Source organism: Thunnus thynnus, chromosome 5 (assembly GCF_963924715.1).
Source record: "Thunnus thynnus chromosome 5, fThuThy2.1, whole genome shotgun sequence".
NCBI lineage: Eukaryota > Metazoa > Chordata > Actinopteri > Scombriformes > Scombridae > Thunnus > Thunnus thynnus.
Window position 1 is genome coordinate 1,632,796 of NC_089521.1, and position 18,492 is coordinate 1,651,287.

Here is an 18,492-nt window from a genome sequence, read left to right on the forward strand (position 1 = left end):
GCAAGTCTATGTTCATAGCTTAGATTCAACAGGGTAACGGCACAGCAGAATGGAAGTAATAATGGGAGCTAGAGTCCGGCTAAATGTGCCTCAGTGTCTGCTGAAATTAGAACATTTGAGACAGACTGTTTTTATCTGCACTGTGTGTGTGACATTGCTTGTCCAAGCTGTTATTAATGAAATACATTTCTATATTATATAAATCAATCATTTGTCAACATTATACAAATTATATAATCCTAAATGTCAAGCTGTCAAGAAGTAATTTGGGCCCAATGGTTTCTTACCAACACAGCTGCTGACACTGATGACACAGTTTATACTAACTCAACTGTTATACACAATATATACAAAGACATATATAACAAAGACCCAGTGCATGACTATCGCTATCGAGCTAGTATCTGCTATATTTGTGATGGATCCTTCCTCTCTACTGTTGGTTAAGTCATTGCAACACTTGATCATATGTATTTTCACTCTTTCATATCATTTACTAGCAAAATGTCTGGCCTTCAGCAACTATTCTCACACATTTTGTTGTTATGATAGCTCTGTCTATTTTTTTGCAATAAATCATGAAAAACAGATGACAGGCACTTCACACTTATCCTCCCTGTGAAGTCCCTTGTATAGAGAGGCGAAGTCCTGATATCATGTCCTCTCTAGCTTCTGTAATTCAAACCATGTCCACACTAAGCCATCTTAATTCATAAATGCATCTTCTTCTCTTTGTTTTGGCCCTCCATCCAGAGTAAAACGTTTTTCTCCCCCCTGTCCTGAGTTTACTTTCCATATTCTAAGCCAAATTAGCTCCGCTACAGCAGCTACTATTAGAAGCTGAAACCTTTATGGATTTAACAAAGTTAAACAACAATTAGTTTGTGAGCAGAGAAAAAACTCCCATGAAAATTTACTAGTGCAGCAGCGTGGGTACTCACATTATCGTAACTTGGCTTCATTCATATCCAAAAAATTCACCAAAATGATGATTCAAATGTCATTTTTCAACTTTTCAGCTATAATCTCTGCTGTCATTTACACCGTTCAGTCCTTGCTGTCATGCTGTTATTACAGACATGTCTAAACTAACTGAGACCCCTCGACTTGCCCATCATGGTCTCTGTCCATCTGTCAAGCCATGATGTTTAACCTGTGATGACCTAGGGCTTATGGGAAATGGGGTTTGTTAAAGGCTGTTAAAAGCATAAATATTAAATAAAAAACTATTAGATTTTTTTTTTCAAATTACCATCCTTATCTTAAAAAATGCAGTGAACAACATGACATACCTTTGAGTAAGCCTGTGTTCCAAAGGTGGATTTTAAGTTATTGTCATTATTACATATGTCAATAGCATTTTGAATAAGGTTTTCTTGCTTCTGGTACAGAACTGTACACCTTCACTTCAACTCTCTATGGACAAGATAATGTTTTGTCTTTGAATACATTGCTGCATAATGTTGCATATAAATAAGACAGAATGAATTATATACTGATCAGCCACAACATTAAAACCACTAACAGATGAAGTGAACAACATTCATTATTTTGTTACTATGGCACCTGTCAAGGGGTGGGATATATTAGGCACCACGTGAACAGACAGTTCTTCAAGTTGATGTGTTGGAAGCAGGAAAAATGGGCAAGTGTAAGGATCTGAGTGACTTTGACAAAAGCCAAACTGTGATGGCTAGACGATTGGGTCGGAGTATCTCCAAAACGGCAGGTCTTGTGGGGTGTTCAGTACCTGCAGTGGTCAGTACCTACAAAAAGTGGTCCAAGGAAGGACAGCCGGTGAACTGGTGACAGGGTCATGGGCGCCCAGGGCTCAATGATGTGCATGGAGAGCGAAGGCTAGGCCATCTGGTCTGATCCCACAGGAGAGCTACTAATTTCTGAAAAAGTTAATGTTGGCTAGCCACAGACTGGTCAGAGTGCCCATGCTGACCCCTGTCCACCACCAAAAGTGCCTAATGGGCACATGAGCATCAGAACTGAACCATGAAGCAATGGAAGAAGGTGGCTTGGTCTGATGAATCATGTTTTCTTTTACATCATGTTTACAGCCAGGTGCGTATGCATCATTTACCTGGGGAAGAGAAGGCACCAGGATGCAGTATAGGAAAATGCAAGCTAGCAGAGGCAGTGCTCTGGGCAATGTTCTGCTGGGAAACCTTGGGTCCTGGCATTCATGTGGACGTTACTTTAAAACATACCACCTACCTAAACATTGTTGCTGAGCAAGTACACCCCTTCATGGCAACGGTATTCCATGATGGCAGTGGCCTCTTTCAGCGGGATTATGCACCCTGCCACACTGCAAAAACTGTTCAGGAATGGTTTGAGGAACACTGGCCTCCAAATTCCCCACATCTTAATCCGATCGAGCATCTGTGGGATGTTCTGGAAAAACAAGTCCGATCCATGGAGGCCCCACCTCGCAACCTACAGGACTTAAAGGATCTGCTGCTAATGTCTTAGTGCCAGATACCAGAGGACACCTTCAGAGGTCTTGTTTAGTCCATGCCTTGAGGGGTCAGAACTGTTTTGGTGGCATGAGGGAGACCTACACAATATTACGCAGGCAGTGTTGTGGCTGATTGGTGTTTATGACCTTGTATATTACATTATTGTTTATGAAACTGCAGTACTGTGAGGAAATACTAGATTACTTTGGATAGTTGCACTTTCATCCCTTCAGATCTACTCAACATGAAGTCCACAGCCTCTGGACAGGAAGGGCTGTCGCAGTCATAACTCACAGCCTCCTCCACCACCTGTTGTATGTCTGCTGAGCTCACCTGAGAAACTTATTGAGATCGCCGTGTTTCATGTACTCAAAGACCATGATGAGAGGGTCTCCGTCCACACACACGCCATAAAACTTCACTATGTGCTCGTGCTGGAGGTTGGTCAGCAACTCAGCCTCACGCTGGAAATCCTTCCTGGCTGCAAGAGTGGGGTCCTTCAGAGTCTGGAGAGTGAGAAAGAGAGAGAGAGATTTCGTATGACCAAATCATGACCAAATCAAGTGTTATGCTTTGGTAGCCGTAGTGATAGTCCTCCATCCTGTATCTATCCTGCAGTGGTACCCCTGCAGTAGCCATGGTAACATCCCTCCCTCCTGTATCTCTCCTATTGTTATATTCCATTCCTCTCACTTGGACCATCGCTGTAGTTTACTGTAGCAAACATCTGCAGTAAAGACACAAGTATATTCTTGTAACAGTAAAAGGTGCAATTTAGTGTGGGACAAATGAAAAAAACAACAGAATGAAGAGGAGTGTGCAGACTGGAAAACAGGACTGTTGAATAACTGATACTTTAAAGACAAACCACTGAAAAAAAAAATGAAAACAATGATCCTTTAGAAATGTCAGTAAATTACACTATAGGAACACACAGAATAGACACAAACTCTTACTCTCATGTTTCCTTCACAAGATCTTTTCTTCAAACAATTTTGGAGAGATCTATGAGTCAGTTTTCATCCAGCTGTTATACATAATACAGTACACCACTGATTTACAAACAAAAAGGTACGTAAGCAGTTTATAGCTTTGTTTTTCATTATTTTTGGACATTTTAATGCCTATAATTGATAGTTATAATTAAAGACATGAAAGCAGATTTGGGCAGAAAAAGATGGGAAACGAAATGCAACTAAGGTCCCTGGCAGGATGTGAACCAGAGATGTTGTTGAATACACTGGCGTGCCAAATAGACAGGAGGAATTGGTGGCAGTAAAATGATTCAATTACCTACTGATTTTCAGCAAACACACTGGTCCTTCTATAATTTAAATCATGTCCATAGCGATGCCCTTTTATTTTAAAGTAGATCTTTGAGTTTTTTCTATGTGAGGAACTTTTTGTCCATCTATTTTTGTTTGTGTGTGTGAAAAAGGAGTGTAAGTCAAAATGTTTCTGCTAATCAGACAGATGGAAACGTTCTAACACCAACATATAGGCCTATGTGGGAACCAATATGATGAAAAAATAAAAGCATCAGGAGAGCAAGACCCCATAAACGCTCATCAACTAGGCTATTGTAATGTCAGCTACAGGTAGGTACTGCTGTTGTCTTTCAGACATGTTTTTACACCGTATTTGTTTACATTTTGGCAAACAGGTGCCATTAAGAGTACACTGAATTAGCTATTAGCAGTTCCTGTTTGCAGTGTACTCATGGATATACAGAAAACTATCACTGGATTACTTTGATACAAAAGAAAAACTTCTCTGGTTTCTAAGTGGATTTATGGAAGTTTATTGGTAATGGACATCAGCTATAATCATATCCTTGGGAAATGTAAGTCACATTGAATTATATCAGTATGTGTTTCATGTCTGTGTGTTCAGATTTGTTATGACTCCAAGAAGGAGGACAGTTTATGACTCTTCTTCACCTCTCGCAGTATCTTTGCCTCACTTTCAACTCACCGGCTGAATCTCCCATCTGAATGCTGCTTTAAAGTCATGAGGAATCACTGCTTACCACAAACTATTCAACACCTTAAGATCTCTGTTGGTACACCCCAAAGACATGACACCCCTGACAGAAAATGTTGTATGACATCATTATGACATCACATGCGACAACTGTAGGGAACACTACAACAGTGAAACCCTGGACCAACTCCTCCAGAAAAGCTAGTGAGTGGACCTTTGAGTTGAGATTTCTTTGCCACACATACTTTTCCAAAGGTCAAAAGCAAACTTGTATGCTCAGTTGAGGTGGTTTATTGCTGTCCTATGTCCTATGTCTTCTATACATTTTATATGCAAACATGCACTTTAAAATGCCACAACACAGTGTAAAATAGCTCAATCTTAGGTATTCAATCGGTTAGTGGATATAGACTGGCCCCAGTAGAGGAACAACCTGTAAATACAGACAGTACAAGCAAATATATGTTTACTGCTGCCTTCTAATCCTTCTCCTTCATTTTCTCTCATCCCTTCCACTTGCATTCCCACTCAACATTTGTTTTTGTCTTTCACCATCCTCCTTATTTCTTGCCCTTAACACTACAGCATGTTCTGCTTTCTTTAAATAGACAAAAAGGTTCTGTGAGATCAGAGCAGAGTGAGACAAATCTAACTCAGAAAAACAACATCCAGTCATGAGACAGAGAGGATGAACAATCTTCCGTGAATGACAATAATTGGTTGAAATGCTTCGATTACTGTTAATAGCTTTAATAGCAGTACTGCTGCCATGGTTACCCTCTTGTTTATCTCCAAAAGATATCTTCTCTTTCTCTCTCAGAGCTCTTTTTTCCCTTCCATCTCACCCCTTGTTAATGCTGAGAGGTCTTCTGCTGATATAATATTCATATTGTAAGCTGCTCCAACTGCCTTGTATAATGTACTTTCACAATGAGACAAATCAACAGTCAAGTAACAAGTAAACTCAGATGTGCAAAAAAATAAAATAAAATAGTAAAGGCTACTAGTTGTACAGAGTGCTTAACAGTGCTATGCATTAAATCTCAAACAAGGGCCATGAGAAATTAGCTGGGTGAGTTACTCATCCTCCCCCATGCCTCATCTAGGTAAGCAAGAAATGGGTCCCAGAAAGCTGAGAATTTTTTAATTGAACTGGTTCTCAAGAACCTGAGTCTTTCCGTCTGTATGACTGAAATTATGTCCACCAACCATCCAAGCCAAGGAAGGGGGAGAGGATAATTTCCATTCCCTCAAAATGAGTCTTTTGGCGACACTCATCCCCAGCATCAAGTACTGTTGCATGCACAGAGTGAATTGTGAGCAGCTGAAGATGGCAAGTCCAGTTCTTTTATAGGCCTTTGAGTACCAATTGAATATTTTGGGCCAGAATCCAGTAAGTGAAGGGCAGAGCCAGAAAATGTGAGACAGTGCACCCTCTATCACTTCTTCCACACACATCTTTCACACAGTGATGAGACAGAAGGGTAAATCTTGTGCAACCTGGATTTAGAATAGTGAAGATGGTCAAAAACTTTGAACTGGATTAGCTGGTGTCAACTGTTAATGGAGCCAGACTGTATTAGAGACAGACTCTTATCCCATACAACATCAGATAACTCAATGCACAGTTCCCCTTTCAAAGCCTCCCTGATTTTCACAGTAGAGGCTATAGTACAACCATCAAACAAACATTCAAACTTAGAGACAAGATGCATGGAGTCAGGAGGGTTCTTTAAGATAAAAGATAGTCAAAAAATGTATGCGTCCCTGGAAGGGATTCAAAGTTACAAAGTTATCTTGGATTGGACGTAATTTGAGGGAGGCAGCTGAAATTTCTCTCTCAGCAGACTGAATGATATAAATTGTCTATCTACATAGAGGTCTTCAATATAAATTAGAACCTTCTCCCTACAGGTAGGTTTTGTCCTACCACAAGAAAAAAGTAAGGTAAAAAGGGGTGGTTGAAAAAAGTGTTTGTACAGATGTCTCTTGCAGACTCAGAACACTACTAAACTGGTTTAGAATTGAAATTGAATAGAAATGAGTCGGAAAGCCGACAGCAAAGTCTGACTTTACTTTTCATGTTATCAAACAAAGAGAAATGTCCTCCCTCCTCCTAGTAACTTCTTTGTCCTCCCTCATGGCAGGGTTGTACAGGTCTGATCAGTCTGATCGTCAGCTGTGATTGGCCACTGCAGTGTGACGTTGGGTTGTGTTTCTCCAAAAGTTGACTCTGGATCAACTTTCTCGCCGAAGGCCAGTATGGCACCACTACAGCCAAAACCCCTGCAGCCTAAACACACTACTTCAATGGGAGGAAATGGGAGGAAAATGCCACCACACCTGACTTGGTCTGAATACGGTATCTCCTTTGCAATCATTGTGACAGTGGCTGGAAAAAAGCTGTTGTGGAAGTGTGCCTTGTAAATGGTGATGCTCTCTGGCCTGTGGGATCTAAGGCTGTATCCTGAGTCCTTCCACCTTAACAGAGAGTGATCTGGGTGGTGTCGATCACTGAGAATGCTCTGTGCTTTTCTCCTGCAGCACTGTGTGTAGAGCGTGTCCATGGAGGGGAGGTCAGAACCTATGATTCTTTCTGCAGTTCTGAGACTCATTGAAGACATGTCTTCTCAGACTGGGTGGTGTTTCCATCCCACACAGTGATGCTGTTGATGAGAATGCTTTCAGTGAGTCCTCTGTAGGCCTGGGTGAGGGGCTGACATCTGAGTCCGGCCTTCTTCAGCAGTCTGATGAAGTAAAGCTGCTGCTGTGCTTTCTTCCAATAGTAGTGTCTGAATACAGATAAACCCAATCTTCCTTCAGACTTGAGGTTTTGCAAATGGATTTCGAAAACCTGTGGTTCTTAAAATTCCAGAGGTAAAACAAGATTATGGAGGCCAATTCTTTAAAGAGGGCTGATGTGAGAAAAATGGGGAGATTTTGACAGCCCTGCTGGACTGAGCAGTGTAAAGGAAATATGGTTGACTCGTCGCCATTAGTAAAAATAGAACATATCATATATCAGTTTTATCCAGGATATAAATGATTCATCAAACACAAATCTATACAGTAACTCAAACATGCATGGCCACTAAACTTGGTGGAAAGCCTTCTGTGGGTCAAGGAATAAGATTGCTGCTCCACTGGCTCTCCAGTGATCAGCATATATAGTATTAAGGAGGCAGTGGGAGAGAGGGTTAAAAATAGGGAGACTCCTGTGTAAATTGGGAATGTTGGCAGGTATGGTAGTAGTGCAAGAACCACTGATAGTTCGCATGACATGGGAGAGGGGAAAACTTCCTAAGAGAACTTTGATATTTCCCGCACCATGGGGGGCAGGGAAATATGTTTCCTGTGAGGACACTGATAGTTCATACAACATAGGGGAGCAAAAGAAGGACACTGATAGGGCACAGACAGATAAGACAGAGCAGCACAGTGCAGCGATTCTTCTGGCAGCAGCACTGTGTGTGTGTGAACAGGAGAGTGAATGAAGAGGGGAAGCCCTGGTAGTGAGAAAGCCAGTGAATCAGATCAATAAAACGTTATTTTCTAATTGTTTCACAGTGGTTATGTTCTAGAGCACAAATAAACATGCCCACACCCCCACACACCTCCATTTCATCCAGTGGCGGTGGGCAGCATTGCCTGATTTGGTCTGAATACGGCCTTGCTCTATGCAGTAATGCGCAGTAGGTACCTGTGCATGAATTAGTGCAGTATGTACCTGTGTGCATATGTTAAAGATGCAGTAAAACATATATTTTGTTAACATATATATGAAATAAAGAAAAACAAACACACACATACACATAAACCAAGGCTCTAGACAAGGTCTACACCACTCACTGAGTACAAATACAAATACTCACAGTATTTGTATACAAATACAAATACTCACAGTATGTGTATTTGTATCCATATTTGTTGAGGCAGCAAAATTATTTGTATTTGTATTTCTATTTGAATAAAAGTGGAAATAGGCGTAAAAATCATGATTTTAATTGTAGGATGTTAACAGTTAAAATAATAAGTGGAATAAAAGTAATAAGTGTTTATGAATAAACTATCTTACAAAGGAGGTCCCCACACTGGGTCTCGATCTCAAATCTACCAGATCATAGACGATTGTGCTAACTACTGAGCTAAAGCTTAGTTCATAGCAAATGCACAGACGGACCTGCAAGTATTTATACACCCATAACACGGAGACAACACAGCGTGTAACGTGTAGGGAAGAACTTCAAAGGCAATTATTGCTTTGCACTTTTCATTTTTTGCCTATTTTTTACAGCCTAACTTTGTGGAAAGGAAAAGGGGAACAACAGGTTATGGAGAGTCCCTTGAGAGCACTTTGTGTGTGTCAGTAGCTCAGCTTTATCTCTAGGGAACAACCCCAACTCTGGGAATGATGTCCAAATTAGGAAATGTGCATCATGTAGCAGGTGGATGTGACTCCCCTAGTTGAGACCTAATGATAGACGTAACAGCGGAGCAGAGGAGAGAGACTGAAATAGCGATGTAACTGACCTGCATGCTGGTATTTGACCTTTCTTTTCTTCCCGAAAACAAATGATTTAAAAAAAGTTTTGTACAAAATAAATGTTTGTAAAAACCCACTATTTATGCTTTGCCAAATAACATATTTGGATTCTGCACCACCTCTAATACAGATATTTGTAGTGTGTTGAAAACATGCGAGCATAGAGGCAGAAAACTCAAATCGTATCCATTGAAACAGTCCCAAAATATGCGTTGTACCAAATTGATTTGTAGCCCAACCTATCCTAGAAATAACAATATATGGCATGCCAAGCTAAGCCATGTCGTGACCATGCCATAAGACTGTAAATAAAGGGAGTAAAAACCCAGATTGTCTGACTGCTGAGTGTTTCTTGCCCCGTCTTCCTGTGATTCTGAGTATAATGCTATAATTACAGATCAATTATTCCTCAGAACTACCAATATATAGTGAAAGATCAGAATTAGCCCTTGTTAATGTCTGTTATTTAGATTTTAAAAATTATTTCACCATTTTGAGTGCCATTTAAAGCTTTACACTGCCAGACCATAAATCCCTTCACTCACAAAGGATTGGAGAGCTTAACATATGTGCTTGAGTGGGCAGTGAGCCTGGATGAAAATGACTTAGCAGGTGACTGAATCAGTCCTTAACCAACCCTCTGATGAGCTGTCACTGAAACACCATCATGAGGCCTTCCTGCAGCTGACTGCATGAACGCACACTTTCAGACTGTCTTTAGGGTTGCATCAGGTTTTCAAACTGGTAAAACATGAAGGCTACAGAAATATTACCTCCATCTCAATTGAGTAATAGCTACCAGCCAAGGTACCACCGGAGGAAACATGCAGTCTGGACCCAGTCAGAAGGAGTTAATTATGATCATTGCTAAGGTACAATACATTCAATCTGAGCATTACTGAAGTCTACGCACCATGGTAACTGCTGAGGAAGTAGAAGGACTCTGGTTTCCCCTATGCTCTACAACATGGACCTATCGCTGGTGACAGTAATTACTGATTGAATTAGAGATGGGATCAAACCACACTTCAGTGATCCTAAAAAGGAAATTACATGTCACACAAGTATTAGAAATACTAATTCATCTTTAATGCATCATCACACTAAGGCAATAATTTGTCCAGATATCAATGTGTACAAACCTTCATCACATTCATCAAGAAACTGGCTCTTTTTTTCCCCCGAAACAAATCATTGTTAAAATATTTGTATGAAACAAATATTCATGAAAAACACACTATTTGTATTTTGCTGAATAACATATTTATATTCGGGCACACCCCTAGTGCAGGTGATCCTGTAAAACCTCCTACATGTTAGCATATAGTTCACAAAATGCTGTTGAAACAAAGGATATATGTAATCCAGACCTTAATACTTCTACCTCTATCTTTTCAATGAAATTTTGCCCAGTTTGAATAGATATTGGCAAGCCTAGACGTCTTTCCATCATTGTCATCTGTCACAAGGGGGGAACTGCCTACCATAATCAGTTCAAGCCAAGAGAACCCAAAACATAAAGTCCATTGAAGAGAAGATTGCTGCAGAGTTTAGGGTCTTTGAAATGGTCATGTCATCTGAACAATTGAAGGTTATGATACTGTAACCCTAGTTAAGCACACCAATTACATGTGTCTCACACAGTATATAAGGCAGCGCTTCACCGCCGCTCTCATGCTAAAACCGCTTCAGGAGATGGTGCAGTAGCAGCAGGGTCCATAGGTAGAGGATTCTGCCTGTGCTTATAGAACTAGGGTTACAATATCATAATCTTTGTTCTATCTCACACAGTCTCTTCCCTCTACTGGACTCTATGGGTACAGTAGGTGGAGCCCAGTGAATGTTCACCCTGCTGTGACATCATCATCATCATCAGACTGCCTCATTGAGCCCAACCGGCTATAGGTTAGTCACCGCTGCCCACCTATTACTTCCTCTAACCTAAGCAGCTTCAGCAGAGCGGTAGGGTCCAGCACTTCAATGCACCAAATGGGGGCCATGCGTTCAACATAACATGCCAATGCACATACTGGGCACAATAAATGCCTCTAGCTGAATAGTTCTCGACCTAAATGAACTCCTTATGTTCTTGGGAACAAAGGATGGGTTCAGTCAGAGAGTAACACTGCTGCAGTCACTATGAAGCAGCAAACAGCTGAGGTGAACTAACAGGGCACACAGTTCATTCACTCTCTTAGCTTAAGTCAGCACAAGCAGTAAAGCTGCTTGAATGACAACACCTTCAAAGAGTAGCACTCCAGAAGCTCATAGGAATAACTCACTGTGACCTCAACTACATGCCTATCGAGCCCGCCTCCTGGGACAGGGCCCCCCAGACTTGGGGGATGGACCAGGGCTGGGCTGCCAACATGTGGGTCATCTCTGCATGCCACTGCACCAAAGGGCGATCTGGGGCTATCACGATGACTGACTGCCGCTCTTGTCTCACTCTCTCCAGTAGAGGGGGAATGAGACAAAGAAGAGGAAAGGCACATTTGCAAATGTGTCCACCACCAGGGGTGGATCATCTTGTGGCGTCAGGGAGAACCAGAGCGGACAGTGGGTGTTGTTCCAACTGGCGAACAGGTCCACCTCCGCTTTCTTGTCCAAGTCTGCTGCACCACCTTGGGGTGCAACCCCCACTCATCTGCCAGAGAGCTGCCTCTTGACATGAGGTTGGTACCCCTGTTTTCTGGACCCAGAATGTGGAGGGCTCTCAGGGACAGGTGTTCCGAAGCCCACAACAACAGAGTCTCCGCCATCTTCAACAGGGCTGCGGATCAGACTCCTCCCTGCTTGCTGATGTAGGCAACGGTGGTGTGGTTATCTGTTCTCACCAACATGACTCCCCTGCACTCAAATCAGAAAGTGCTGGAGAACCAAGAGCACCGCCTGAAGTTCGAGGAGATTGTTCACAGAGGAGCGGGTAGAGATTGTGAGAAGAGGACCAGTCAAAGTTTTGGCAGAATTTTCTTTTCCAAGGGGCCCAGATGGAAGGGCATTTCACATAAACCTTCAATTCAAATCCCTTCCTAATGGAGAGAAAATCCGAAGAAGCTGATTCATCTACTCTCCAAAGAGCAATGCTGTGTTCTGTTTTGCATGCAAGCTGTTTGGGTCAAAGAGTATAAAGCTGACAGAAACAGGCTACAGCGACTGGTCCAACATTAACATCTGCTTGAGGAGCCATGAAGGTAGCCCAGACCATACCCAGTGCATGTTGAAATGGAGGGAACTAGATATGCACCTGAGGAACACTCTAGCCATAGACCAGCAGGAGCTTGCCTTCATGGAGGCAGAGAAGAAAAGATGGCGAGATGTCCTGAAATGCTTTTTCTCAATAACCCTGTCTCTAGCCACCAGAAATTTGCCTTTTAGGGGCTCTTTGCAATGTCTATATGAACCAGACAATGGCAAATTTTTGAAAGAGGTGGAGCTGCTAGCTCAATTTGATTCAGTTACAGAGAACCATGTGGCCAAAATTAAAGATGAGGCTTCCAGAACGCACTATCTTGGACAACAGACTCAAAATGAAATAATAGAGGTTGTCTTCTCCCAAACAGTCCAAACCATTGTGGTAAAAATCCAAGAAGTTAAATATTATGCCATCATCCTTGACTGCACCCCTGACATCAGCCACAAGGAGTAAATGTCTCTTGTTGTGCACATTGTTGAATTGTTGCCTAAGCCAGACATAAAAGAGTACTTCCTTGGATACATAAACATGATGGAAATGACAGGTCTCAACCTGTCGAATGTTGTTCTGGAAAAGTTGAGGGAACTCGGCATTTCCTTTGACGATTGCATTGATTTCCAGAAGGTACATGGGATGTGCAAGGAGGACCTGCGCAAACACTGCATCGATGTGGAGAAGACTCTCACAGATAAAGGCGAAGCTGATGTTGATGGACTGGAGATGATGCAGGGAGTCAGTAGACACTATTAAATCTCTTGTAAAACATACTTTTAAAGATGTGTTTTTATGTGATGTTGTCTTTCACCATCTTTTATCATTTAGCAATCTTGGTTTTAATGATCTCCTTTTCTTTTCCTTTATCTTCTTTCTTTTCCTTTTACATTGTATTTTTTAATGTTTTAATTTAAAAATGCATTGATTATTCATATGTGCTTTTGCTGTGTGTTTTGGTCATAAAGGCAATTTGTAAATAATGTTTATGACCATTTTGTCATACACAGTGTTCTCAAGGTTAAGAATAAGTTTCCATGCTCAAGGTTTCTCAATTAGATTTTTAGAAAAGGCGCTAAATATATCGCTCTTGTAATATAAAATTACACATACTGTTACAGATTTTATCTGTTTATGTACCTTTGATTTGAGAACCTTGAATTAATTTCACAAAATTATAGATGTTGAGTGGCCTGTCTTATGAATCACACTGGGGTTTTTTTGTATATTTTTACCATAAAACCAATATCAGCAATCTGCCAAATGTCAATGGTTGACTTGTAGATGCAAGACTTTTACCAAAATGTGCTACATCCATGTGCAATATCCAAAAACCAGATTTTAAACAAGCTAAAGAGAGTTCTCTCTGTTAATGTTACTTATGTGTTGCATATTGGAAATATACTGACATCACTATTGATAATGCAGTACAAACACCCACACACACTGCCTTGTGTCCTGTACTGCATTGTGTGACTCAGCAGAAGTTAACTGTCTATGCGAGGACACTTGCGTGATGAAAACAGATCCTAACAAATACAATAAGCGTGTGTGAGAGAGAATTAGACAGTGTGTGTGTGTCGTGTCTGGTTGTGAGGATGGTGAAGAAATAGCATAATGCAGCAAAGGGCAATAAATCCTGCAGGATTAAAAAGGCTGCAGCTGTAATCCCTCGATATCCTCACTAAGACTAACACCTGTCTGCTGCAGGTCAACGTGTCGGTCATGTTTCCATTAATAACTCCTGCTGCACTGACAAGAGATCTTCTATCTTCAACATATGTCATGGTAATAAGCCATATTAGCCAAATATTAGCTTTACTGAGAGTGTTAGTGTCATGTACTGGGTTGATGGTTTTTCAGATCCTGATATTTTCTTTCTGGTACATTTCCTCTGCAAATGTCAATTAATACATCAGTTATACATCAAACCAAATCACCCGCTTCGAATGTTATCACTTGATTGAATTGGCATTATCAGTGGTTATCAGCCTCATAGATATGGGTTAGAAGGGGCCTGCTACACTTACTAGTAGGTTCAGAAGGGCGTTATCATCGATTTGTAAGGTGGAGTTTTTTTATTATTATGATTAAACTTTTATTTAACCAGGTGAATCCCGTTGAGATTACAAGATCTCTTTTTCAAGGGAGCCATGGCCAAGACAGCACGCAAGCAGGCAAGCAAAGTTTATTTATATAGCACCTTTCACAGACACCAGTCATAAAGTGCTTTGCAGTCAAAGAAATAAAATCAAATACAATCAAAATAAATAAAAAACAGACACCAGAAAAAATGTACAAGATGAACAGACATAAGAGACAAATTAAAACATAAAATACCACATGCTACACAAATGCCTGTTTGGACAGATGGGTTTTTAGCTACTTTTTAGAAGAGTCCACAGTATCCAAGGACCTTAAGCTTATTGGGAGACTATTCCAAAGCTTAGGGGCTGCCGAATGGTAAGCATCTCCCTGAGTCTTAAAATGTGTCCACGGTACACTTAGAAACGCCTGTGGTGTACGGGTGCAGAAGGTCCGTAATATACTGTGGGGCCTGGCCATCTAGGGCACTACAAGTGAGCACTAAAATTGTAAAATGAATTCTAAAATTAACTGGAAGCCAGGGCAGTGAGGTTAACATAGGAGTTATATGTGACCATCTGTTGGATCATGTTAAGTAGCAACCTTGCAGTAGCATTTTGGACAGTTTGTAATTGTTGCAAGGAAGATTTATTAAGGCAGGTAAAAAGAGAATTACAGTAGTTCAAATATGATGAAATAAAAGCATGTATTAGCATCTCCATTTAATTTCTTGTCACAACAGACCAGAGTTTGGCTATGTTTCTCAGGTGAAAGAAACATGATCGAGTTAGTGTCTTAATGTGAGGTTCAAAACTCATGGATTGGTCAAAAATTACACCAAGATTACACAGAGAAGACCGAGAAGATGACGATAAGGTATCAAGGTTCTGCCTGATTGATGAGTGAAGGACCAATAATCAGGACTTCAGTTTTATCTGCATTTAACTGCAGAAAAAAATTTGCCATCCAATTTCTAATTGTGTTTAAACAGTTGTTCAGTACAGAGAGTTTGTGAAGCTCATTAGGTTTAAGTGAAAAATACAACTGGATGTCATCAGTGTACAAATGGTAGGAGATGTTGCTGAAACTGCTGATAATCTGTCTTAGTGGCAGCATGTATATGAAGAATAAAATGGGTCCCAAGACCGATATCTGGGGTACACCACATGACAAAGCTGCAGTGTCCGACACAGATTCACCTACAGAGAGTGACAAAGACCTATCTGTGAGATACGAGGAGAACCACTCCAATGCAGTCCCAGAAATGTCCACCAGGTGATTTAGCCTGTGGATTAGAAAGTGGTGGTCCACAGTATCAAACGCTGCGCTAAGGTCCAACAAAACTAAAATGGAACAATCTCCAGCATCTGCAGCCATTAAAATATCATTTGAGACCTTAAGGAGAGTGGTGTCAGTGGAGTACAGTTTTCGGAATCCAGATTGAAATTTATCAAACACCCTGTGCAATTCCAGTGTATGAACAAGTTGCTTCTGAACAGCCTTTTCTAAAATTTTGGAAAAGAAAGGGAGTTTTGAAATGTACCTGTAGGTCTCTGACAGGTAGGGGTCCAGGTTTGATTTCTTCAACAAAGGTTGAACAATAACCTGCACTCAGATGTGCTCTAATAGGATTTTGATCACAGAGCAGTAACTTTAGAGAAGTGGAAAGAATCTAATCACACTTTTTAAAGGAGTCTTCTAACAATTTTGTAATGTTGGTTGGGGAAAAAGTTACAAAACTTACAAAAGACTTACATTCTTTAGAACATAACCGCCATGAAACAATCAGAAAATAATTATTTCTCTCTTATTTCTCTCATTCACTCTACCACTGTTCCCTCTCCTCACTCAACCACTGCGCTGTTTCTCTCTCTCTTGCTCGGGAGAGAGAGACAGCACATAGAAACCATAGAAAAATTGAAAGCCACAGCCTCATTTATGATACGGGTGCTTCTCATATGGCAAGAGGAATGTCAGAGAAAATACATTTATGGTCACTGACATAGGTCCTCAGAGCCAACAAATTCAATATCTGTACCATGTGTGAAAACAATGTCCAGAATGTGCCCACCAGTGTGTGTTGAGCCAGATACGTGTTGGTTAAAATCGAAGGACTCAGTGAGATTAAAAAAGCATTTCACGTAATGTTATCAATATGAAGATTAAAATCTCTGACCCTTAGGACCTTGTCCAACTTTATGATAGATGAAAAAAAATCTGTAAAATCTGATAAAAAGGAGCCGATTGGGATTGGTTGTCGGTAAATTAAAATACAATAGATACAATTTAGCTGACCGACTGGATATTTGCAGCTCAAAAGAACAATGAAGCTCTGTGCTTACCATTTGGCATGTAAACTTGTCTTCAAAAACAACGGCAAGACCACCACCAAGGCTCATCAGCCTTGGTGTACTGATAAAAGAGCAGTCTGCAGGGCAAAGCTCAATCAGATGGGAATAATCCATATTCTGCTGCCATGTTTCAGTCAAGAACATAAAGTCCAAACTTTCACTACAAAATAAGTCATTCAGGATAAATGACTTATTTCCAATAGACCTGGCAGAGGTTCCCAGTGCACGCACCACCTTTAAATATACTGTGTGGATGGTAGGCTCTGTCTGTAATAATGGTCTGTACAGGGAAAATGACTGGTGAGGGTGGCAATGACAAAGAAGGCTTATGGGGGGAGCTAGCAGGGGGGTCAGTACTCTGAGGTGAATAGGGAGACAGAAATGGAGGTTCCAGTGAGGGAGTGTGGAATGTAAATAGTCACGTGGAGAGGACTGTACAGCGTGCTGTAAATTAGCCGCTAGCATTCTGGTGCCCAGACTGTTTAGGTGGACTCTATCAGTTTTGAAGAGGGGGGAAATGATTCCAGAACAGATTAAAATTGCCAATAAAGCCAATATTGTGAGCTGCACAGGCGGACTGCAGCCAGGTGTGGAGAGACTGAGGAGTCTGCTGAAGCGCCCTGATCCACGGGCAAATGTGGTGATTGGACCAGAGATAAAGACTGCTGACTGAGGATGGGGTGTCCAGATGGGCGAGCGTTGTTGCAAGACAGCGACATCAGACCTGAGAGAGGACCTCTCCGCTGGCCCAAGGCAAGGAGGACCTCCAGAGCGTCTGGCCAGTGCCTCTTTCAACATCTTTATCTTGCAATGGGCAGAGGATACTGTTCCCCAAGATGATGGCCAATTTGACTTCACAGAGGAATGGTAATGTGTGTGAACACTGTTAGCTACTGGTGGAGAAGAGAGTGCAGTGTCACTAGGCGCTGCTTTTGGAGAGGGGTCCATACCGGGATCAGTCGGAACCACTGGAGAATCGGCAGGGTGAGCCAGAATGTCTTCTGACAGGATCACGTAGTGGTTGGAGAGAGTTAGGCAGGGTGGTGAGGCAGCCCTGTCTGAGTGCTTCTTACAGCTGCAGGCCATCACCAAGGCTGCAGACAAGTGGAGGGGTCCCACAGAACATTGGATGGCTGCACTGAGATTGGTGATCCATTTGGACTGCCCGGTAGCCACATCCATGAAGCTGCACAGGAGGGAGTCCTTCTGCAGTTCATCAGAAAGCTGTTGAATATCTTCCTTAAGGTCGGTGATCTTTTTGTTTTTCTTTCTGGAGTAGCACACTGTCCTCAGGGTGTAAAGTTGGCATGATTGTAAAGTCCAAGAATAAAAAATAGCTTAAAACCCTCAGTAAAATCGACACTGGCTAGCCTAGCTGCCAGGCTAAAAACAAAACCTGGCTGGCAGGGTAACATAATGTAGCTGCTTCCTTCCTAAGAAGGAAGCAGGAAACCATATGAAGCATACATGTAGCATCAGTTCAGACACAGCACTGAACCTGTGCCTCCATTAGCTGACTGGTATCAGCAGTCATGCTTCCCAATCACTAGTTCCCTCATCAGCTGCTTGTCTAATAACACCCAATCATGTTCACACATGTGTATGGTCGGTATAACCTGTCAGTAGGGTTATTTCACTGCAGATATTCTGACATGTCACAGTAGGGAAAGCACAAATTATAACTTGAGTGATGGCTGAATTCCATTTAGCTGCATTGGTGTCCATTGACACCACACAGTCTTTACCTTGATATGATACAGATAAGCAGATAGCAGATGAGCATTTCAATATTAACTGTATTTCAGATGAAATCATGTATGCTGCTAAGACAGCTCAAAAGCAGGATGAACTGAGGTGATGCCAGCAGCGTGT

General features: G+C 41.5%; 1 protein-coding gene across 3 annotated transcripts in view; it reads right to left on the minus strand.

Moving 5' to 3' along the window:
* Positions 1-18,492, minus strand: part of ntrk3a (neurotrophic tyrosine kinase, receptor, type 3a) — a 225,208-nt gene that overhangs the window by 46,150 nt on the left and 160,566 nt on the right. For all 3 annotated transcript variants that reach the window (XM_067588663.1, XM_067588665.1, XM_067588664.1), the window contains one exon: positions 2,805-2,977. In XM_067588663.1, the coding sequence (XP_067444764.1) occupies positions 2,805-2,977 (173 nt within the window). The remainder of the gene's footprint in view (positions 1-2,804; positions 2,978-18,492) is intronic.